This window comes from Fusarium phalaenopsidis, assembly GCF_050370095.1.
Source record: "Fusarium phalaenopsidis strain FUZ10S chromosome Unknown contig_32282, whole genome shotgun sequence".
NCBI lineage: Eukaryota > Fungi > Ascomycota > Sordariomycetes > Hypocreales > Nectriaceae > Fusarium > Fusarium phalaenopsidis.
This window is the reverse complement of record NW_028145415.1, coordinates 615,526-638,616: the sequence shown is the minus strand read 5'-3', so window position 1 is coordinate 638,616 and position 23,091 is coordinate 615,526. Positions and strand designations below refer to the sequence as shown.

At 50.6% G+C, this 23,091-nt stretch overlaps 10 protein-coding genes across 10 annotated transcripts; 6 read left to right on the top strand and 4 right to left on the bottom strand.

Moving 5' to 3' along the window:
• Positions 1 to 172: 172 nt before the first annotated feature.
• On the bottom strand, positions 173 to 970 carry LRP88_01967 (uncharacterized protein; the record flags this gene model as incomplete). The annotated part of the gene is made up of 5 exons (XM_083238638.1): positions 173 to 205; positions 271 to 364; positions 414 to 535; positions 591 to 874; positions 922 to 970. The coding sequence occupies 5 exons, from the start codon at positions 968 to 970 to the stop codon at positions 173 to 175; spliced, it is 582 nt and encodes a 193-aa protein (XP_083105746.1).
• Positions 971 to 1,905: 935 nt separating this feature from the next.
• Positions 1,906 to 2,819, top strand: LRP88_01966 (SDR family NAD(P)-dependent oxidoreductase; the record flags this gene model as incomplete). The annotated part of the gene is made up of 3 exons (XM_083238637.1): positions 1,906 to 1,954; positions 2,012 to 2,245; positions 2,299 to 2,819. The coding sequence occupies 3 exons, from the start codon at positions 1,906 to 1,908 to the stop codon at positions 2,817 to 2,819; spliced, it is 804 nt and encodes a 267-aa protein (XP_083105745.1).
• Positions 2,820 to 3,908: 1,089 nt separating this feature from the next.
• On the top strand, positions 3,909 to 5,168 carry LRP88_01965 (CVNH domain-containing protein; the record flags this gene model as incomplete). Its single annotated transcript, XM_083238636.1, has 1 exon — positions 3,909 to 5,168. The coding sequence occupies one exon, from the start codon at positions 3,909 to 3,911 to the stop codon at positions 5,166 to 5,168; it is 1,260 nt and encodes a 419-aa protein (XP_083105744.1).
• Positions 5,169 to 6,237: 1,069 nt separating this feature from the next.
• Positions 6,238 to 7,254, top strand: LRP88_01964 (uncharacterized protein; the record flags this gene model as incomplete). The annotated part of the gene is made up of 1 exon (XM_083238635.1): positions 6,238 to 7,254. One exon carries the CDS (start codon positions 6,238 to 6,240, stop codon positions 7,252 to 7,254), a length of 1,017 nt encoding a protein of 338 aa, XP_083105743.1.
• A 688-nt stretch (positions 7,255 to 7,942) lies between these two features.
• On the top strand, positions 7,943 to 8,303 carry LRP88_01963 (uncharacterized protein; the record flags this gene model as incomplete). The annotated part of the gene is made up of 2 exons (XM_083238634.1): positions 7,943 to 8,028; positions 8,081 to 8,303. 2 exons carry the CDS (start codon positions 7,943 to 7,945, stop codon positions 8,301 to 8,303), a joined length of 309 nt encoding a protein of 102 aa, XP_083105742.1.
• A 1,209-nt stretch (positions 8,304 to 9,512) lies between these two features.
• On the bottom strand, positions 9,513 to 9,839 carry LRP88_01962 (kinase-like domain-containing protein; the record flags this gene model as incomplete). The annotated part of the gene is made up of 1 exon (XM_083238633.1): positions 9,513 to 9,839. The coding sequence occupies one exon, from the start codon at positions 9,837 to 9,839 to the stop codon at positions 9,513 to 9,515; it is 327 nt and encodes a 108-aa protein (XP_083105741.1).
• Positions 9,840 to 14,480: 4,641 nt separating this feature from the next.
• On the bottom strand, positions 14,481 to 17,252 carry LRP88_01961 (Zn(II)2Cys6 transcription factor; the record flags this gene model as incomplete). The annotated part of the gene is made up of 9 exons (XM_083238632.1): positions 14,481 to 15,061; positions 15,114 to 15,306; positions 15,413 to 15,436; positions 15,488 to 15,890; positions 15,944 to 15,964; positions 16,016 to 16,218; positions 16,307 to 16,948; positions 17,000 to 17,076; positions 17,129 to 17,252. The coding sequence occupies 9 exons, from the start codon at positions 17,250 to 17,252 to the stop codon at positions 14,481 to 14,483; spliced, it is 2,268 nt and encodes a 755-aa protein (XP_083105740.1).
• Positions 17,253 to 17,693: 441 nt separating this feature from the next.
• LRP88_01960 (DUF2264 domain-containing protein) lies at positions 17,694 to 19,940 on the top strand (the record flags this gene model as incomplete). The annotated part of the gene is made up of 3 exons (XM_083238631.1): positions 17,694 to 18,564; positions 18,612 to 18,822; positions 18,875 to 19,940. 3 exons carry the CDS (start codon positions 17,694 to 17,696, stop codon positions 19,938 to 19,940), a joined length of 2,148 nt encoding a protein of 715 aa, XP_083105739.1.
• Positions 19,941 to 20,866: 926 nt separating this feature from the next.
• On the top strand, positions 20,867 to 21,868 carry LRP88_01959 (fructose-1,6-bisphosphatase; the record flags this gene model as incomplete). Its single annotated transcript, XM_083238630.1, has 1 exon — positions 20,867 to 21,868. The coding sequence occupies one exon, from the start codon at positions 20,867 to 20,869 to the stop codon at positions 21,866 to 21,868; it is 1,002 nt and encodes a 333-aa protein (XP_083105738.1).
• Positions 21,869 to 21,975: 107 nt separating this feature from the next.
• LRP88_01958 (uncharacterized protein) lies at positions 21,976 to 22,838 on the bottom strand (the record flags this gene model as incomplete). Its single annotated transcript, XM_083238629.1, has 2 exons — positions 21,976 to 22,781; positions 22,835 to 22,838. The coding sequence occupies 2 exons, from the start codon at positions 22,836 to 22,838 to the stop codon at positions 21,976 to 21,978; spliced, it is 810 nt and encodes a 269-aa protein (XP_083105737.1).
• Positions 22,839 to 23,091: the final 253 nt, after the last annotated feature.

Genomic DNA, 23,091 nt, shown 5'->3' with positions numbered 1-23,091 from the left:
CTGTGCCAGAGAATGCCTCAGCTCCTCAGCAAGAATACCAAAATCAGTGTCAGGCCTCGATAACCAAGAAAGCAACAAAAAGAGTTGCAGGGCAAAGCGAAGAGTGCGGATGTATTGGTCATCACTTCCCAACACGACCTCCACTTCAAGCCTCAGACAGTCGACCTGATGTTCAATACTGAGGATTTCGTTTTTCGACGGAAATCTGGTTGCGTTAAACTCATCGAGTGCTTGGCGTAGCTGTCCTATCCCGCTAGTTATTCTGGAAACATCCATAGACGTTGGGTTATCCTCGTTCCGTAGGGCTTGCATAAGCTTTTCGTGGGAGCCGTTGGTAGACGTGATCGCTTGACCGATCGAGTCACTATCAATCAGTCAGTCAAATATCTATCTATGTCGGGGAAACGTCTTACTAGATGAGAAAGTCGGAGAACCATGATGGAACTCGAGTAATTCCCGCTGCTCGTCTCAGTCTGATCATCTGAGCCAAACCCTGGATATGCACGTCCAACGCCCTTTCATCACTCGCAAGCCGCTAATCAACAAAGTGTGAGTAACCGCAGCAACAAAACTCAATCTTGACCTCTCACCTCTGCAAAGGCCAACGTAAACACAGCCCCGAGCATGCCGTCCGACAAGCCGGCGGCTGTGTCGAGTCGTTTGTTAATCATGTTAATGGCCATGCACTTTCGGACATCGGCTTCTCGAGATTTCCATGGGTTTCTATGCCTGGGCGTGTACTTGAGACCAATAGCCATGGACGCCTCGATGAGAGCGGGCTCGGCAAGTAGCTGATCGACCCAGACCGTTTCCCTCTCGGAGCCGGGGAAGCCGTAGCCAGCGGGGAAGACGATGGGTCGGAACTCATAGAGCACTAGGCCTGTTAGTTGCATCCCTGAGGTGTGGTTCAAGTTTACTCACGGTAGCTAATCGAATTATGGGGGTCTCTAGAGTGTGTTGACAACAGCATGTCGGAGCTGGGGTTCAAGGAAGTTACACTCGGCGGTTGGAGGGTGTCTTCATTGCCAGACATGGGTTTCTCCGGTCGAGCTACCAGATCTCTTTCAGGTATCTCTTGGCGCTTCTTTTGTTGTCTTTCCTTGACAAGCCTCTGTCTTCGCCGGGCAAAATTCGTCTTGGTGATGTGAGCCCTCATCTGCTTCGTCTCCACCGCCCCCAAACCAGGGGCATCACTAGTGTTGAGAAACGTCAACTGTAACGGCATGGTTAAAGTTCCAGCACAAACAAGGACGTATTTAGCCCAGTTTGAGCGTCAATTCGGAAGAAAAGAAGGAGAGAATCGATCTCGAGGTCCAACATCTGGCTGACCAATGTTAGATACCGTGATCCCGAGATGACGGAGATGAAGTGCGGCCTTACCCTTTTAGGAAAATCAGATTGCTTGGCAGGTGTGGGGGCCTCGGAGAGGTCGGAGCGGATCAGCCCTGGACTATCACCGACTCCCGATTAGGAAAACAAGATGCTTCAATCATGGCCTATCATTCTAGAGGCGGTCTTTCTATCACTTGTAAAGGCTTTATGATCATCTGATAGTCGACTCCATGATATCCCGTCCTTCTTGTATCTGATTGGATGCCCTTGATCTACCCCAGGCGTCAGTAGGTGTACCCCATCGCTTGTCCTAATTCCCGCTGATTAATAACCCAGCTCGCATATCAACGTTGATGAGGCTGTTCGACGAAATAGGAAAACAAGATAGCGGATAATTCGGGTTCACTTCAAAGCGGTATTCAAGTCTGACATTGCTAGGCTGGAAAGGATGGCTCTCTTCAAGTATAAAACGTCAACTTTGCTACTTCATCTTTCCCTCCAGAACCATCACAGCTCATTCTAACTATCTCAAACTCATCAAAGTGCATCATTCACTCGGCATTGAACTCCATCATGTCTCGTTTTACTCCTCAGCTGGCCGGCGCTCACGTCCTCGTGACAGGTCGGTACCTCTCCCGCCATGCTCAAACTCATAAGTCAATCTCACATTTATCTCTAGGTGGCCGTAAAGGCATTGGAAAAGTCATTACCGAGAGCTTCCTCGCCGAGGGAGCCAATGTGTCGTACTGTTCACGAAATGTCACCGGCGAAGAGTTTGCGACTTTCAAGGGTGCCACTGGGGGAGCACGTGCCGTTGGCACAAGTGTTGATATTGCCGACCCTGATTCTGTCAAGGATTGGGTTGAAAACGCCGCCGAAACCTTCGGCAGGATCGACATTGTTGTTGCAAATGGTGAGCTTGACTGTGAACCTTCAATACCGAGTGTTGGGCTGACTTGTTTATAGCTTGCCCAAAGTACACCGACCCAGCTATCGAGGAGTGGCAAAAAAGTTTCCAAGCCGACGTGATTGGTCTCATTAGCCTCATTCATGCTGCAACTCCTCATCTGGAGAAGCGAGACGGTGCCGGCTCCATCATCGTCATCAGCTCCCTCGCCGGGTTTGAGGCGAAGTTCCCAGCACACACTGGCCCATACACGACATTGAAGCGAGCTCAGGCAATATTGGCCAAGGACTTTTCGCGTGTGCTTGGCCCCAAGGGCATCAGAATCAATTCGATTGTCCCAGGGACCATCGACCCTCCGGCGACAATTCGACCTGATGGGACCGAGGAGCCAAGCACCTTTCAGCAGATCATGACAGCCAACCCGGCCTTCCTCGAGAGCTTGCTACCAAGCATCACTCTGGGGAAGATTGGTCAAGGTCAGGATGTTGCCAACGCTGCGGTATTCCTTGGTAGCCGACTGTCGAGCTACATCACGGGTACCGACTTGATCATCGACGGCGGCATTTCCACTACTCTTTGAATGGAACCCCATGTATATAGGCTTCTAACTCATAGATATGACTAGGTTTGCTTCTTTAGTAACTCAAATCATCTCCTATAACTAGCAGAGAAGTCGCATAGGTCGAATACGCATGTCTCTTCTCGCCCAATCTGCTGCAGCGCGGCTGCCAAATATCCGATAGGCTTCTTGGGCGCTTTTCACATGTCTGCATTCCTGCTTTGGTTGGCTTGAGTACACATATCAACGGTAACACAGCGACCAGCCTCTCCATTCCTATTATTGTTGTGCAACCTAGTGCAAAGAGTGAATGATTGTCTCTAATTCTCATCTAGGTATCAACAAATATGCAAGTCATTTAGTCTCAGCGTGTTCGACTAAGCGACCTCACAGCTGAGTCTGTACAACTAGAGCCAAAACACGCAGCGTCAGGCATGTATAGTGTTGATGTCCAACGCAAAGTTAGTGTCTGGCAACACGAGGTCCGTGGCTCGGAATTTCTGGGTCAGCCAATGCCGGGATATCCGAAGCAACGCTTGGCATGGACAGGTAACAAAGACACAACATCCGACAAACAAGATATAAACATAAGCCCAGACGCATAAGATGGCGTCAAATAGAAAACAACGATGACGAGACAGGAAAAGCATCACTCGCAGCATCAAGCCGTGGTGAAACACAAACACGACAGCAGTCTCGCATCTTGGCAAAGTCATTGGCCTGTGCTACACATCCCTGACGCACTGCCCCATGGCGCCAAGCGTGGCAGTTGAGACGCCAAGACGTTGGCAACCAGACCTGAAAGGCACAAGCAGCGTCTCGTCCTACGCGGTCAAACGCCAGCGATACGTGGCATCACTCGAGATGACTGAGGCTGTGCTGGGTGGGTGGCGTGGACGGCATTGCCACGGCGGCCTCCGCCCCTCTGATTGGGCATCAAGGGTATGATGGAGACGGTCCACAGGGATGGCGGTGCAGGGACTGCTTAGTCGACCGCTTGTTTGTGCGTACATAGTATGTTTGTTGATATATTTAACCTAGGACCCCGTCTTTCTGAGAGGGGTTCTTAACTTTACTTCCTAGACACAATCTACAACACCAAGAATCATCATGAGCTACAACGACGACCGTCAGGGCTACCAGCAGGGTGGCAACTACCAAGGTGGTAACTACCAAGGCGGTTACCAGCAGGGCGGATATGGCGGTGACGACCGTCAACAAGGTGGTTACCAACAGGGAGGATACGGCGATGACCGCCAGCAGGGCGGATATCAGCAAGGGGGATACCAGCAGGGAGGTTATGGTGGTGACCGTCAACAAGGCGGCTACCAGCAAGGTGGCTATCAACAGGGCGGTGGTCCTGGCGGCGGTCTTGCAGACACCTACTTCTCTGAGAACCAGCAGCACCAGGGACCACCCGGATACGGCAACCAAGGTCCTCCTCCCTACAACCAAGGCCAGGGCCAGTTCGGCGGCCCAGACGGTCCTGATGGCCCAGACGGCGAGCGTGGCGTGATGGGTGCTCTCGCTGGTGGTGCTGCCGGTGGCTTCGGCGGTTACAAGCTCGGCGGCAAGACCGGACACACCAAGACAGCTGCCGTCGTCGGTGCCCTTGCTGGTGCCTTTGGCGGACACAAGCTTCAGGATGCCGCCGAGGATTGGAAGGATGACAGAGATGAGAAGAAGGAAGAGGAGAAGCGGCGAGAGGAAGAAGAGAAGCGACGAAGGGAAGAGGAGAAGCGCAGGAGAGATGACGACAGGTACAGGAGGGACGATGAAGGAAAGCATAGACGTCGTCGTGGATCTCACTCCAGCTCGAGCTCCGACTCGGACTCTGACTCGGGCAAGGGCAGACGTCGCCGTGGAAACTATGCCGGCAATTTCACTGCTTCTTCCAGGGACATTCGTCTCGATACTCACGGCGACTACATCCTCAGCGCTTCATGCGGACGTGGCGATGGCTCTCGCAGCCACAGCTCCATCTCCCTCAACAGAGTCCTCGAGAACCACCGCGGCAGCTTCCGCTGGGTCGACAGCGGAAAGCGTGGTGGAAGCAACACCGTCACTGTCCAACACGGCGACACCCTCCGCACCATCGCCACTCGTTTCAACTGCTCCTTTGACGAGATTGCCCGCCACAACAACATCAATAACCCAGACCTCATCTACCCGGGCCAGACGCTCCAAGTTCCAGGCGGTGGCAGCTCTGGTGGCTACGGAAACTTTGGTGATTCAGCGCGCAACGTGCGTCTCGTTGATGGAGGCCAGAAGCTGGAGGCTGAGCTGTCCCACAATGGGGAGTGGTGCTTCAGCTCGATTGTGCTGGATGAACGGATAGAAAACAACCATGGTGAGCTGAGGCTCATCTAGGATGGCTAGGATGATTCGAGCGGGTTGGGCAGATTGAAATTTTCCTTGATTTTTGCGGTTCTTATGTTTTCCTCTACTCGCAGATCCTTTACCTAGGGATCGAAGAAAAGCAATGTTCCTAGCATACAAAAATATCAGAATGTCACACCTAGAGCTACGTGTTGCTCAACTATTGTTGAACATATTTACGGATACTGTTCCTCCTCATAGATTGATTGGTTGTCCACAATCACACCATGACTGGGTACGCGTCTTACTGCTAGAGTGCTATCTGCGACACTACAAAATCCAGTGCAATCGCGTTAATGCCTTAACGCGTCTCAGAGATTGCAGTTAGAGGCAACCTAATTATAGCTTGCTCGGTCTGTGGCCACGTTTCGGCTTCGCCAATGCCAAGTTGAGGCCCTGGCCCTGGTCCAAAGCTTAGCGATGGCTCAGCCCTGACTGGCGAAAGCTTAAACTTCTTTCCACCAGGTTCCGTGACATCCTGAAATGCAAACTCTCTCCGCCCTTGGCATGGGTCTCCTTCAATGTCACACACGAGTGTCCAACAAAGCCGAACAACGAACTGACTAGCCGTGTCTGGTAAAGGGCTGTTTCAAATGCACAGCTGCGGGGTAGAGCTGCCGGATCTCCCGACGGAATTGTTTGGACGCTTCCCTTCGTGCTCTCACCATTAGGGCAGTTGGAGGATCTTACCCAGCATCCACAGTAGGATCCGATTTCAGCATCTCCTCCCTCAATTGACGCATAGAGAAAGACAAAATATTAAAAATATGGCAATTGCCTAGTTTCAGACCTCTACCGAGCCTCCTCGATGCAATTCACCAGCTGAATGTCCATCCCCTGATGCTGTAGGGTAACTAATCCTTTACACGATCAGCTCCATGATCTGCGAATCAGACCACCCGATAAGAACACGAGGGCCCCTTTAATTAGTAGTACGACTTTGTGATTGGGGGTGCGACGAACAGAAGGTCCACTGATAAACACGCTCGTCAGCAGAGCATCACTGCCAACCAGCAGAGTCTGCCTTCTCTCCTTTTGCTTCATTTCACGATTTTTCAAGATGAATTCGTGTCTTCGTTGCTCAGGGCTGTCTTCTGTCTTTAAATTCTTCTGTGTATTTGTTCTCGTCACTTTGATACTGGTTCTGACCGGGCAGTATGAGTCCGTTCTTGAACCGCCAAGGGTCCCACAGCCCACGATTAGCGCAGTATCAGACCAAGAAAACGCCTACGTCTTTTACGCGACGGACAACACCTACGCGTGCTCAGTTTTGGTCAATGTTCATATTCTGAGAAAGACACACGAGACGAAACGTCGAATTATTGTTCTGGTGTCTAAAGATGTCTCATCCAAGTACCATTCTTCGTTCAAGTCCCTCAGCGCAGAGGTCATCCAGCGGAAGCCCATGGGGCTCCATCCCGAAGCGAACAAGGATTATAAAAATTCACTGCTCAAACTTGAAGCTTTCAGGCTGCCCGAGATTGACCCTAGCCTGAAGCGCCTTCTGGTAGTTGAGGGTGATCAACTCGTCTTGAAAGATCTCGACCACCTTTTCGACCTGCCACCAGCAGACATTTACGCCCCAAGAGCCTACTGGGCCCGAGACGAGCTCTTCAGCAGTACCCTTATGCTTATCCAGCCAACGCCGGAAATGTGGAATGACATCAAGGAGATGATTCCGAATCTGCAGCCGAACCAGCTGGAGATGGATGTCATCAACGATATCTTCTCAGGAAAAGCTGCTCCAATCCCCGAGTCATACGTGGTACTGAACAGTCACTGGTCGGAGTGGACCCTTCCCCCATGGTTCACACCTAGTGCCTCTGTCACTACATCAGAAGCAGCTGGGGTAACACCAACACCTTCGGCGAAACCATCCAACGAGGAGTTGGACGAGCTGTCTCTCCAGGCTCACATCGTTCATTTCAGTGCTGAGATAGGAAAGCCGTGGGATTACGATGTATGGCAGGTTGGGGAGTTGGAATTCAATGCGCATCAAGTGTTGCTTCTTCAGTGGCAGGAATGGAGGGTAAGGGCTCTGGCCCTGTGTCCGGCGGGGGTAATTGATCATGTCTGACCGGAAGTCGTAATGAAATGGGTGTAAAGGGAACGTACCGTAAAAAATGTAATTGTAATGAAAAGTGTATGAATAGTTTCTTCAGAGAGCTGGACCTTGTGTCACCCCATCGGGACCCGTGTGTGTCTTGATCGATCTGCTTTGTGCGACTAGATTGAGAGGAAAGTCGTGAAACTGAACAACAACCCTGCGTAAGCAAATGACCACCCAACGTTGTGACCGCTGAGCAGCTTCGCCCTTGACTGAATCCAGCACGCTTGGTTGCATGACGAGGTCCTTACCTGTGTTTGCAGGGATACACTCCCTTCAGAACACTGTTGCTGGCTCGTCCCCATCTCAAGCGGGGTAATGCGAGTGACTACCGAATGCTACCCCCATATTCCACGACCTTGCTATTGACAACTCGTAGTGCCAAGTGCCTCGCTTATTAGACCGACAATTGCTTGTCTTCAAAAGAGGAGTATCGGATGCTGAGTAATCGGAACATCTCCATCCAGCTTCCACGATTGGTATCTTCCTTTGCTCCGATGACGTGCGGAGGTGGAGTTTGAACCTCACCCCCGCTATATAAACCATTAAAAGCCTCACGTAACGTTGCCCTCGATCCTTCAACCTCAGAATCATCCAATCACTATCTTACTCGAGAATTACCAAGTCGGACCAAAACTAGTCGCAAAACCTATCCAAAATGGCTCAAGTCCTGGTTGTCTATCCTTCTGGCCCGTCGTTTGACCATGACTACTACATCAAGACCCACATGCCCCTCGTCGCTGCGTAAGTGATCCTTGAGCTGCAAGGGGAAGCGAGAACTGACGGATTTTGATAGTTCTTGGGGCTCTCTTGGCCTTCTGAGCTGGGAGATCCTCAACTTCCCTGCCGATGCCCCGTATCAGGTTCAGGCTACGCTGAAGTGGAAGAGCATCGCCGACTTTGAGGCTGCCGCTGCCTCCCCCGCAGCCGAAAAGGTCTTTGGCGATATCAAGAACTTTACCTCTGCTCAGCCTATTCTTCTCAAGGGCGATGTCGTGGCCTCTCAGTCTCTGGCTTGAAGCTTGTTAGATAGATATGAATAATGACATCGTTATGTGTTGAGAACTATTTTCCGTACCAATGTGCCTGATGCTCTTTGACAGACATAAGAAGGCAAGAAGTGAAATCGATGAATCAGCTGGCAGCAATAAACAATCACGTCCCTCATTTGCTATACCACACTTATGTGACATCTGAAGCGCGGCCAACCCCAAAGCAAAAGGGGCCGTCATAATGCCAGCTGGTACAAAGGCATTTTGCAAGTCCTTGCCGTCGATCTTGATCAGCCAAAGGGCCGCAAAGATGAAGCACGCAGCAAAGCAAAGGATTATCCAACAAAAGAATTTCCATAGTACGAACTCCATCCTGGCGTGTAGTCCCCAGCCGAACTCCCCCATCTTTTTGACCAATGGAGGAGGGTTGAGCTTCTGGGGCAGCAGGGAGTTGATCTTCTCACCTCTTCCTATTTTTGGATCCATGAGTCCGAACTTCATACGCAGTCTTGCTATTGCCATCTGAACGGCTTGCTCTTCATCTGAAGTGGGAAAGGAGTGTCTATAGCCTTGAGACTCATTGGAAGGAGGAAGGCCGGTTTCCAAGGGACAGACCTGACTATCCTTTTCCCAAATAAGACCAAACTGCAACTCGCCGTTAGCCAACGGCATTTTATCCGGGAAAAAAGGATTTGAGATTGACTACCTTTATGAAATCCACCTCAGTGCATTGCTTCCATGAGAAAAGCCATCCGACCCAGCCAATTGTCGAACTGATAGCCTTGTTGACTTGTCTGTATAAATCCTCGTCGTCACTTAGGGCCTCTGAGTTGGGGAGGGCGAACAGGCGGTGCTCAGTTGGCCCTGTATAATTCCTTTCTAAACACCGGTACCTTACGAGGCAGGTGATTCAGCCGCTCAAGAACCTGGCCCTTCACCTTTACACCATCATGGAAGCCAATGCCGTATATCTCATCAGACTCTACCCTCAACTCAGTGGTCGTGATGTGGTCCCGAAATTCGTTGACACCCGCCGAGCCTCCATACACAAGAAAGGACACTATCTCGGTAAAGACGCTCCCGAGCTTCCAGATGTCGTTTGCCAATAACTCTGTAGCTCATGGAATACGGATCTTTTCGGCACCTGGAAGCTCTGACCCGACGTTGGGTGATCCTCTTTGACTCTCGGGTGAGTCGTATAGCCACGCGGACTGTAGGGCAAGAGTACCATCTTCCCTAGGTCTGAGCTTTAGTTAGGTCAACTGATAGACCAAAGTCTGTCAGCTTCAGTATGAGGCCTCCCTCAGATGCTGACTCCTCATAGATCAAGACATCAGAGGGCTCGATATCGCGGTGAGCCATCTGGATCGAGTCATGGAGGTAGGCCACGGCACTCGAGAGTCCAACAGACTGGTCCCAGAGAGAGTCCTGAGCACGCCTCTGAAATGGGAGGTCCTTGTCGTAACTCCCTCGAATGAGCCTTTTGAGATTCCCAAAGGCCAGGGGAAATATGAAATTGAAGTGCTGAGTTCCGTTCTCTGAGTATATAAAATCGGTGAGCATCTCGGCCATGTGGGGATGGTTTAAGCTTTTCATTACCTTTAGCGAGTTATACTCGGCCCAAAATCGCTCTGAGGGGGCATGTTGGTGAAATCTTTTAACCGCAACCTATGTCCATCGGTGTTAGCGCACCTACCTCGTGCATGATGATGATACTTTGTTTAACAGCAGGGTGCAGGATGGATACCTTTATGATGACTCTGTCCTTCTCTAACGGGTCATATCTACCTACAGACCACATCATATGGCCTTTCATGTCAAACACGCTGGATGTCTCGCTGTCTTCTAGAAGGGACGAATAGAAACCGGTCTGCCTCGTATCTCCTTGTTCATACGTGTCAGATTCTATTAATTCGAAGACACCTCGTTTTGAACCGAGAGGAATTTTCCAGGACTCTGGTTGAAACAATAGACCCTTGCTGGTATCCGAAATTGGCTCAACTGCCTCCTTGTCGTTGGTTTCATCCGCACTGCTCGTTTTCGTCGAATAGGATGCAGTGACATGAGGTTGAGTGATGGAGGGGTTCTTGGTTAAGGCTGGAGAAGACCGAGAGGATAGCAAAGGAGCAGTGCGCGCTTTGCGCTGGCTTTGTGTTCTGATCGCCTCATTTTCTTGCTCCCCTCGGTAAGGCACCGGGGTGTCCTGAGGTTTATCTTTTCGTTCAGCACCCAGAGCCATTACAGTTAGATGTCGCATTGTCGGCACTCAGACTGTAAGCCTGTGGGATGACCTGCGTACCAAAAGCTGATAGTTGTTGCCGAACAACCCGTCCAGGAAAGGCTGGAGGCTTTCCCTGTTCGGATACCGGATGTGAAGGAATTCCTCGACATATTTTGATGCCTCTCCCATGGTACCCGATTCTTTGTACCTGCAAAGACGGAGAGGAACTGGTGAGAGGGGCTAGATGCGTCGGACGGTGCATCTGTCAAGGCAAGAAGAGTCGGAGTGTTCTCTGATGGGTTTGAGAGTAACATGATGCGGGGAAGACAGGGAATTTATCGCAGAGAGTCAAATCAAATGCAGGTTTGAATGGGACAAGCATCCATCATTGATTGGTTGGGAATGTGCACCTCCTCTTGACTTGGCTTGCGTTCGTTATGAAAACCTGCAGGTGAGGCTCTAGTCTTTCTCTGGGAAATGAATTACCCAGACATTGAAAATTATCCTATATCTAGCCTCTTTCATTTCAATGTAAAGCTGAACCATTCTGGTGAAAACTCCGCTTTCTTGATGTGTCGGTCAGCATCGACAGCCGCATCAGGCTCTGCGCCAGGCTCTCCACCAGGCGTTTTGCCAAGCCATCTACGACTAGTACGTACCGAATGAGGCTGGCCGAGGAGAGGATTCTACTGGCTCGCCGACCAAGTATTGACAGTCTCCTATTGGCACTGCCCGATTCCTCGTGACCTGATCCCTCTTCAGGTGGCTCTGGTCCAGGCTGACTTGTCTTTCTCCCTTACTGGGGCAGCCCCTCCCAAACTTGTAGACTCACCACCGACTCGACATGGACGACAGCTTGCCCGACCTAGTCCGTGACTGGGAGCTCGAAACCAAAGTCGTTAGCGACAAACAAACCATACACACCACGTATGTCTCTGACCCCGCTAGAGGGAGGTGGCGGAGGGCTGAGGAGGAGGTGTGGGATCAAGCAACCATGCTCGGCAGAGGCTCGTTCGGCGTCGTCTCACTGCAGAAATGCACCTTGGGTCCCAATTCTGGCAAAGTTCGCGCCGTCAAAGAGATACAGGTGACCCTCGATCAGTCCTTAGACAAATTCCTGTCTCGGGAGATCTCAGCAATTGTCAAATTTTCCCACAAGCGAGTAAGATTAAACATCAGCTCCTCTTCGGCCTGCTGCGACTAACGGACTCGATGAAATAGTTTCGGGAATGCTTTGTCCCATCTTTCGGCTGGTATAGGGGGTATAGGGGCAAAGGCTCAATCTTCATCACCATGGAGTATCTCCCCTTGGGCGACCTACAGTCTTACCTCGACAATCCTCTGCCAGACAGTGAAGCACGGACTATCACGGAACAGATCCTCCAAGGCATTGACTTCATGCATCGAAGCAAATTCGCCCACCGTGACCTGAAGCCTAAGGTAGGATAAGACAGACTTGGCTGCCTTTTGAACACAGCTGTTTGACACTTTTGTCTATCTCCAGAACATCCTCGTGCAGCACAAAGGACCCAATTGGTGGGTCAAAATCTCGGACTTTGGTTGCAGCAAGCAGAGCGAGTCAACGTCTCTCCGCACTATTATTGGTACAGAGCCATATTTGGCACCGGAGCTTCAGAACATCTTTGCCCCGTCAGACGAAAACGACCTCGAGGACGAAGAGGATTTGGATTCCTCGGAGACCCCCTTCTACTCCCTTGCAATCGATATCTGGGCCCTTGGTGCCATCACCTTTCGTATCGCTGCCGGACAAGTTCCGTTTCCATCTCCAATAGGAAGAAAACTATCCCGATATGTCGCTCATGGGGGCCAATTTCCCTCCAACAAGTTATTGAGCATCGAATGCCGTGATTTCATAGTCGCCGCCATGAGCCGGTCTCCACGAGATCGACCGAGTGCCGCCGCAGCTTTGAAAAACCCTTGGATTGTTTCCAGATGCGCAACCGAAGGGGCTGAGTCCGACACAGACGCTGGAATTGCCTTGAACTCGCACACCAACCTTGAAACACGGCCAGACAGGTCACAAACCACGTTGGATGAGGCCTCCGGATCGTGGACTACGATCCGACAAAGTCTTACAGTACGGCGGAAACCTTTGCCTAGCCAATTCGAATCAACAGAGAGAACTCTCATTGAGCTTCCCGACGCTGATGAAGCCTCGGGATCGTGGTCAACAGTTCAGCGGGACCCAATCGAGGGTGGCCCAAACGGTTCAACAGCCCCCAGGCATCCAGAGTTACAGGACCCCTCAATTCCGCAACTATCACCTGTCAAACTTGCCTTCGCAACAGAAGATAGACGCTACTTCACTCCTAATGGAAGGGTAATTGAGACTCATCGAGTACCCTTGGTTTGCGCCTTTTCCGTGGACGGTCGGTGGCTCTTTTCAGCTAGCAAGGCGAGTCGAAGCCAGTCCATATTTCATCTTTGGCGGCAAACCGACCAGGGCGGGTTTAAACAGATAAATCCCCAAGTTACAGATTGTGACTCAATTTTGGGCGTGGCAGTATCATCCAACGGTCGACGACTCATCTCATACCATAGCAATATGGATGATGACTCTTATGTCAGAAGCTGGACAATTGCCAAAACCCTTGATTATTGCCAATCAAAGAGCAAGTTTGGGGCTGATGGGGCGCCATATACTACTACCTGGGGCATTTCGGCAAATACCCGCCGAGTCTTTGGAGCGAAGCACACAAGGAGTGGCCCATCCACGATCATCACATTGGAACTTGATTCTAACGACAATTTCATCATTCTTCGGTCGCAAAAACTCAATTTCAGGGTTGACAAGATTATCCCCTCTGCAGATGGGCAGAATTACGCCGCTTTTTATACCGATAAGTGCACCATCTTCAGTTACCCAGATGCAGCTGGCTCCCAGTTTGATCTTTGGAGTCCGATGAGGCGTGGAGAGCTCGGGTGGCATGTGGCGAAAAGGGCTGCTGAATTCTCACGAGACGGTCAATGGTGCATCATTTGGTACAATCAAATCCTCAGAATCTTTCGAAGAACAATCTTGGGATGGAAGTCAAGGCAGGAAGTAAAGTTCGATGCTCAGGCCGTTGCATTTTCGGCAAATTCCAAACGCTTCGCAATGGGATCCCCCGATGGCACGATATTTATCTGGAGACTTGATGGCAACGATTGTTTTGTTAAGGACGGGGAACTACAGCTTTCGACTCAGAGCGGACTCCATTATCTCACTTTTTCACCAAACGGCCAATTCCTGGCAACGACGGCAATGGGAAAGTTTGTAGTGTGGAAAATATTTTGAGCGTCGACAATGCGAGGATTTTGTTCTTATGCAATTGATGTTGAATACAAAGTTGTTATCAATAATTGAGATTGGTTATCATCACTTTCATTCGTCACTTTTGTCAGCTTGATGGTCCTAATGGTGGTTATAAAGATCCGGCCGAGCAGCTCGGGCGCCGGGAATCGGGCATCGGGGGAATTGTCGGATGTGGGTCCCGGCGCCGGAACCTATGCGGAAGGTCTGATGCGCGGGGGCCATGGCGGGCTTGCAATAATTGAGGGTTGAAATATTATGTTTGATGCTCTTTATTGAAGTCAGCTTTCAACCTGAGGCTTTCGCCGACAATAATAACACTTGGTGGCTCCCGCATTACCACGACAGACACATCCTCAAACAGCACCATGGATATTAATCCTGATCGGGATACAAGTCCCTTCGAGCTTGGCAAACATATCTTCAGGTCTCTAACAGAAGTAAGTGAAGGAACTGTTGTGAGCAAGGATTTGAATCCAAACGCTCATTTGAAGCCATCCTGAAGAATGTTACGGCGAATCACAACGCGAAGAACAACAAGAGATGCTGGGGCCACGGGTTGGTATACGAAGACTATTTTCATATTGAGTTTGTTAATGGGTTGCTAAATATGAGAATGGTTTGATAGATATGATGCCATGATTCGCTGTACAAGCCGTTGTTGTTCCCGCTACCCCAAAGTCCAGTTGTCCACTTGAAACGCGGTACCTTGATCATTTGCAGTCTGTGCCGAAAAGAGCATATCATCGAAGCTGATTACTCGGTCCAGCTGCATAAAACCCTGGTCCATCAAGACAGTAGAAATGGCAGATAACTCGTCAGGTGAATGCTGCTCAGTATTCTGATTGGTAGGAGAGGCTTGTATCAAGGAGTTGAGTTGCCCCATTGGCATCGTCGTTGGAACGTTGTTGATGGTTGAGTCAAGTTGGTGCGGCTGGTGATTTGGCTGTGTCTCCTGGGGCTTTGAAAGAGTGCTATCTTGGTCTTGAGGCGTCTCATGACCAGGGTTTGCTTCTATATCGGCTGGCGGAAATCCGTCGGTAGAATATCCGAGCACGTCGAGTGAGAAGTCTGGGTGCTCTTCGCATTTCTTGTGTAGAGCACGCAGCTGAGCACTATACTTCCCGGCCAACGAATGTTTGTGTTTCTCTTTGAGGATTGGACCAACCCAGCGTTTTGCCATCTCCTCAAGGCTCTCGACGAGCTGCCAAAACTCGGGCGCCAGATCCGTCTTGTAGTACCGCCAGTGCACTATTTGTGTCAGAGTTGAAAGGTACAAAGCTTTGCGTTGTTGGGAACTTACCGAGGAGCGAACGAGCACTGACAAAGACGCAGAAAGAAAATTGACTGTTGACAGGACTGTTATTTGGGGTATACTTGAGATACTTTTGAGTGATAGTTGCCGTCTCAGAGGCTGCAATTTGGCAAGTTTCTGCGCTATGGGCGCTGGGCATTCGAACAATCGTCGTCCACTGGGGCGCTGGGTATGCAATTTGCTGGTGGAGGAGAATCATCGAAGTGTTGTGTGTGATATGAGCGAGAGTCAAGTTGGGATCCATGTTGATGATGGTTGGTCGTCGAGAGATATTTGAGTCCTTCCACTTTTGGGGAAGGAACATTTTCCAACTGAGGGATATTAGAGAGGTGAGACACGTGGTTCCATGGTACTCACTGGACAAGTCTTAAATCGAGCTCCTTGAATCTTGTGAGCCAGTTGCTGACCTCTTGACGGTCTTTGAAGTTTATCCTCTGTTGCAGAAAGTAAGTCGTGACTTGGCTGAGAGACTCGGTCGCCTCAATGCAATAGGCGAATGCCCCCACGGTTGACATATCCACTGTCGTAGTTCCTTTCGGCACAGTTGGGGTTGTCAACGGTGTCTCTGGGCCTGGAGGCGCGTCTGTGGTTTGTTCGGGACTTGGATAATGTGCGGGTAGGAAGACGATCGAGTTGCCGATTCTGGCTGCGGAACGGTCCCAGATACCGAAGTATGGAGTCAAGACGGTTTCTTCCTTGTGCCACAGACCTCCATCGGCTGGTAATCTTCTTCGGACGTCGTCTGATGTTAAGCTAGTGTTCCATCTGCGATTGTTAGCATTGATCGCATGTGGAATATGTGGATGCCCATCACGTACCCAGTCATGACAGAACAAAGCCTGAATCGCGCGTTAGTGAATAATCCAAGAGCACATGAGGTCCGAAAATACCTGTCCAGGTTGAAGATATTCCAGAAAACTCTCCGCCGCTCTTCATCTTGAGTCCAATTCTTCGAAGGTGGTATTGAAGGGAGAGGCTTCAAAAGTGGTCTCTCTTGTCGATCATCGGCCTCGACACTGAGCTGCAAATATTCGACTGTTCTTGTGAGCGAGCCAATGCTGGGCCAAGCTCTTGAGACATCACCGCTGCCCATCTGCGAAAGGTTACTTGTGAGTTTCCCACCAGACAAGAGCACTTACATCACTGAAGGCTATGATGCTCAATGCCTGCAAATTCTCAACGGAAAGTCCATCCATTGCAGAGAGTATAACAATGCTTCTGGATCTTGCCATCCACGTCTCCACTTCTTGAGCCGATAGTTGATGGCTATCACAGTCGACAAAGCGGATGGCGGCGACGACGATGGCATGCAAGAGAACAGCTAGAGGAGGCAACTGCTCATGGTTGTAGAATCGGCTTCTAAATCGAGTTTCGTGCAGTACGGGGATCCATGGTTGAATGAGGTTGAAGTAGGCGGTGACGATTTCTTCGAGGAGCTCTGGAGGTGGTAACTGACTTGAGCTGCCACCCAATTCGCCAAGCTGACTTGCCAATTCGATGTTTGGGTTGCCGCAACTGTCAACTCTCCTCCTCTTACGAGAAGGTGGGTGCGCAGAATGAGGTTCTCTGTGGCTGGGTGAGACAACCGCTACCTCGGTGACTGAAGACAACTGCGCCGGTGTTGGAGCTGCTTGATGCAAAGCTTCTGGTGATGAGTGGATAGCTTGTAATGGTGCCACAGTTCTGGGAGCCGAAACTAGGCCTCGCAGTTCCTGTATCAGACTGGAGAATGCCCCAACGAGCTGCGATGTATCCGATAACGGAGCACTTGGCAGGTCATCGGCATCTTGCCGTGAGCTATCATAAACAGTGTTTTCAAGTGCCTCTTAGTGGGGTTAGCGATGAAGAGATAAGCTGTCAGTCAACCCACCAACTCTCCGGCTCAGGGACTCGATGACGCCGGGTTTCATCCCCGGCTTGTTCTTTTTCGCATCATAAACGCAAGGCGAGTCTGTTTCAGTTAGCTGAAGCCAGGAAGGCGTGCAGAGTCTTGGAATACTCACCTAGCCTTTGGCAATGATTGCACGTCGGCTTGTCACGCGAACATCGAAGCTTTCGACGACGACACCCCTGACAAGATGGGATCTCGCTCTCCCCACCGGGACCGACGATTGCTGACGCGCTCATGTTTGCTGCGCCTTCTGCATTGATAGACGAAGTTTCAGTTGAATGCTGCATCGGAATCCGATGGATCGCCCGCTGCCCGAGAAGATGGAGAAAGGCTGAGTTAAACAAACCTGAGTCAGAAATGGAATTGAGCTGCATAATCACCCCAGATTTTCGGCACACATCCCCCGCACGCGAGAACGGCTCTAAGCAAGGAAACGATTAGCTTCATACGGGGTTCGTGACAAGCGGTCCAATCGCTTCCGTCTTGCTCGGCTGATGACCTCGGCTGTGACTTGGCCCGATGCCCGAGCTTTCAAGCCAACCGGAAATGGTCATGGGAGCAAAACGTCCGAGTTTGAGGTAATAACTGGTACGTTTATCCAGCCAAGTTTATCCACCATTAGAGTTGTTCTGTAGTTTCGCTCTTCACGCTTTCTTTCAGTCAAGTGATATTCCAATATGCCACCCCTTGCAGGCTTTTCAGACAACCCTTTCCAGACTCGAGCGGATTTGATTCGAGCAACTATTGCTCTTCTCAAACCATTGACTGGGTACTTTTCTCCAGAGAAAGCCCGTATCCGAATCCCTATCAGCACTGGTACGCATTTCGATGAATCCGCAGCTCAACTTGAAGGTTTTGCCAGACCTCTATGGGCCATTGGTGCCCTACTCTTTGGGTACGACTCAATTGTGGACGAGAAACTGGAATCCCAAGTCAGTGAACTTGTCCAGCCATGGGTGAAGGGATTCATTTCAGGGACCAACCCTGAGCACCCTGAGTACTGGGGAGCTGTGCATGACATGGACCAAAGAATGGTTGAGGCAGAGATTCTCGCCTTTGCGATTCTTTCTGCTCCAAGGAAAATTTATGAGCCATTGAGCGACAGACAAAAGGAGAACATTACAGAATGGTTCAAGTCAATGAATGGCAAACAGATGCCCCCCACAAATTGGCGATGGTTTCGCGTCTTCTCCAACCTCGCCTTGACCAAGGTCTGCGGTATTCCTTACGACCATGTCAAGGATGAGATGAACGCCGATCTCGAGATCCTGGACACCTTTTACCTACACGAGGGATGGTCAGCAGACGGTCCATGGCAGACACCTGAACAAGCAGAACGGGAGCACTTGGAAACCCTCAAAACTGGACGCCGAGATGCTATCGGAGTAGGAAGACAGGTTGATTACTACTCTGGTAGTTTCGCGATCCAGTTCAGCCAGCTTCTATACTCCAAGTTTGCCAACGACATTGATCCATCAAGGTGCGACATGTATCGACAACGTGCGCGTGAATTTGGTGCAAATATCTGGAGATATTTTGACGCAGAAGGTATGTTCAACGCTACCGTTTGATTCACACTGCTAACTGTATCTCAGGATCTGCTATCCCTTTCGGTCGCTCCTTGACATACCGCTTCGCCTGTGGAGGCTACTTTGCTGCCCTGGCATTTGCCAACGTTCCAAACATGCCCAAGCCACTTGACTCGTCCGGAGCCATCAGAGGATTTCTCTTGAGGCACCTGAGATGGTGGGCGCAAAACTCCGAGGACATCTTTAACGCTGATGGGACCTTGAGTATTGGATGGCTGTATCCGTAAGTCAATAGGTGATTCTCTCATTCAAGGCTAACTGCTGTGCAGAAATATGTACATGGCCGAAGACTACAACTCTCCCCAGTCGGTCTACTGGGCTCTCAAAACACTGATCGCAGTAGGCCTACCCGATGATGACGACTTCTGGGCATCGGAAGAACTGCCATACCCTACTGTTAACCCCGGAGTCGAGATCGTCTCGGCTCCTCAACAAATTCTTTGCAATCACCCTAAGGGTAGCCATCACTTCATGCTCACCCCCGGCCAATTCGTGGCATGGCCAATGAAGGCGAACCAAGCCAAGTACTGCAAGTTTGCATACTCATCTGCCTTCGGCTTCTCTGTTCCCACAGGACCTCTCATTCAGCAGATAGCTCCAGATAACCAACTGGCTATCAGCAGAGACGGTGCTGAGTCGTGGACAGTCAAGTGGAAGAGTGAGGGCGTGCAATTCGACATGGCGGTAACCAATACAATGACCAATGAAGACCCAAGTGTTCCCATCGCCAGTGTCGGTTGGTTTCCTTGGGGCGATCGATCTGTCCATGTTGACACAATCCTGGTCCCGCCTACTGATCGCTGGCCGGACTGGCATGTCCGCATCCACCGCATCCAAGCTTCAAAGGGCGCGGCATCGATCCACACTGTCGAGGGAGGATTCGCAATTTATGGTAGAAAAACAGCCGACGGAACGAATCTTTCGGCAGCCGATCTTGCTGATGACGCTGTGCCTGGTCAATTCGAGGGGGTAGTGTCAACCGATGACTCTACCCTCATCGCCTCTCAAGATGGAGTCAGCGGCATTGTCGTTGAGACAATCATTGGCAGTGAGCAGGCTATCGTGTCTAGCTCTGCATTGAAGCCAGATGCAAACACCAACTTGGTGCGGCAAAGAACTCTCATCCCAACTGCATCTGTCAGCGTGCCCCAACGGCTCCTAGAAGGCACAGAGATTTTTATCATGACATCTGTGTTTGCAATTTCAACACGCTCGGATAGAGAGTGGGAGAGTGGTGGGGTCTCTTTGAAGCAGAGGTGGCTTAACCGCCCAACGCTTGACCTCAAGGCCTTGAAGCAGCATTTCGATCCAGCCACGATCGTCTTGGGCGAGTGAGAGGGACGGAGACCCCTGGATAGTTCGGATCGGTAAAGTTGAATCTTGATGCACAAGTCATCTCAACGGCACTGGCTTTATCTCTGTGGCCTTGTGAAGATTTCGCTTTCGACCAGGTGATTATTAGCAGTGTGCTCCAAAACATAATCGTCATAAGCAATAATGGCATATCATCTGAGGACTCAACTTAGTTTAGAAAACATGCAGGTAGCCCGATCAAGTAAATTTTGCAGCGGCATTTCCAGGGTAACGATCGAGCCGCGCCAACAGGAGGGAGGCCCAAGATCAATTGAAATGACACAGAATAATACAGTCCAATAGGCTTTGCTATAGACTAGGAACCCCTGGAGCCGTGCCCCGTGTGTTGTATCTGGGGTACGTGCTCATGCCTATAGGGATGATCCGGACCTTGACCCAAAGAGGAGATATGCCGATGTCCGATGTGCTTGATACGAGCTTCTGCAAATGCCGAGATTCTTTCAAAAGTATTTAGCCCTATTTCTCGGGTATAATGATCCTGATTATCTAAAATGCTTGGCTTTGTTATATGCGCCTGGCTATCATGGTGCTCCTCGTTCGACGTTACTAAAGCGCTACTCAAGAATGTCGGCATCAACTAATTTCTTTTTGATACTGGAGATGTCTCTTCTCAGTCTAGTTTTTTTCTTGCCTAACAGATGCGGAAAGATGGTTCAGTGATTCGAGATGCAAGAAACCCAGGCAGATCTCATGTTGTCTTTGGGGGCACGTAGCTAATCAAGCGGAGGACTGTTGAGAACCACTGTGCGGATACTGGACGGTAATTATTATTGGTGCTTACTTCGCTACTTGTGATAAAGCTTATCAACCTTTTATCGATTGCGTCAATTTTTCGCAACTGGGCTGGCCCCATCACTTCAACCTTAACCTCACAACTCACCGTAACAATGAGTCCATCTCGAACGGGCGAGAACTCGGAGCTGGAGCTCAACGAGTTTCTCTCATCTTTTGTTCCTCAAGAAAGCCATTCTTCCATTCGCGAATCCGTGATTCCTGGGCTTCTTAAGGCTATCTCCGCTATCGGGAGGGAACTCAGATCATCACACCACGTCACAATTGTCGGCACCGAAAATGCGTTTGGAGATGAGCAGCTGAATGTGGATGTTTTGGCTGAGAAGATCCTGCGAGACGAAATCGCGAAATGTCCGGCAATCTACACAGCGAGTAGCGAGGAAGATCCCGTGGAACGATCAACGAACGGCGGTAAAGAAGACAGCAACAGCAACGAGCGATATACTGTTGCTTTCGATCCTCTCGATGGCAGTTCGATTATTGGACCTAATTGGTCTGTTGGCACCATTGTTGGTGTTTGGGAGGGAGTCACTTCGCTTAACCAGCCTGCTGAGAAGCAAATCGCATCCATTATTGGAGTCTTTGGACCGCGCACCCTCGCTATCGTGGCCCTTCGAATTCCGGGAACCCGCGATGTATGCTTCGAAGTGAACCTGGACGACATCGAAAAAATCACCATTGTTCGTCCGGAGATTTGCTTTGCTCAGCCTCCGTTTAAGGCGCGATACTTTGCACCGGCCAATCTCCGTGCAGCTGCCGAAAACGAAAAGTACATGAACCTCGTCACCAAGTTCATCAGCGAAAAGTACACCCTTCGGTACTCTGGAGGTCTCATTCCCGATCTCTTCCACGCCCTCGTTAAGGGTCATGGTATCTACATCTCCCCCGTCACCGAAACCAGCAAGGCCAAGCTGCGAAGACTCTACGAGCTGCTTCCCGTCGCGCTTGTTATTGAGTGCGCTGGAGGTCAGGCTATCGACCCCGAGACTGGTCTGAGAATCCTGGATACCCCCTTGAAGGGTTGTGATGACAGGGCTGGTCTAATTTGTGGGACATCTGAAGAAGTTGAGGCTGTCAAGAAGGCGCTGTTGGGCTGAAGCTATGGACCATCATGACTGGAACGAAATAGACTGGATTTAATAGACTACTGCTGCATTTGCACTCGCTCTGCGGAATCTCGTAATCGCTATACTTGGCTTCATCCTCACAACTCCACAAGAAGTCCCTCCTGAGACAGCGCTGGAAGGGCAGGAAAGTTGGGACTTTCCACCTTGACGCCCTTGGCGTGATGGGCCAGCGGCAGCCAGAGCGCTAGCAACGCACTGGTACGATCCAGCTCGAGTTCAGCGTTGAGGCGGTCTGGGAAGACCTCACCCAGCGAGGTCAGCTTGGATGCAGACACCACGGCCTCGAGGGCAGAATCATGATCATCCTGCTTAGTCTTGGCAAATGTCATCTGGATCGCAATCATCTTCTCCTCGGGGCGGTGCAGAAGCCAGAAGGAGGTTGCCTTGCGGTTCTCGGCTCCATCCTTCAGAACAGGGTACAGCTGCTTCAGAATCGATTCGGCGTCTTTGATGTCGTATGTCCAGCGCTGAAAGCGACCGATGGCATGCTCATCAACAGGCTTGAAGTTGTAGGCCCCAATGACGTTCCAGGTCCAGTGAGTGACCGACTTGAAGTGCGGCTGCTTCCAATACTTTGTCTTTGGCTCGCCAACCTCAAACTCATTGCTGGTCCAGTTGCTAAAGTCTTCTGCCTCTTCCTTGGTGGTGAATAGGTACGCGCCGCCCGTGAGCATGTCACCGCTGACTTCGTGGTAGCGGCAAGGTAGGTATTTCAGGTACATGCCCGGTCGCTTGGCCATGATCTGGCTACCTGCGTATTGATCATTCCAGACATCTTGGAGTGAGACGCGGACTGCGATGTGAATCTCAGCCGTGAAGGCGCCCTTGGCCTTGATTTCGCCCTTTTCATAGGTCAGGTCCTGCTTCTCGGGGTCTTGAGATGCTAATCCAGCGTATCAGCCATAGAAATAGTCTTTTGGTAGAGTATAAGCGCACCCATGATGGAACTTGGAGTTTGCGTTCAGCAGACTGTCAGAACGCGCGCAGTGGTGTGGTCAGGTTACCTGGCTGATGATAGTGCGGAGAAAAGACACTTTATTTACCCGTCAGCTCATTGCATAAAGTCTACGGAATATGCCGCCTTCTGTTTGGTCACGATGACGTGGCTGACGTGATATTAATAACTACTGAATGTGAGATCGAATGACAGTTCTTGGTTGCAAAGAGGCTGATGTTCGGCCAATCAAGAGGAT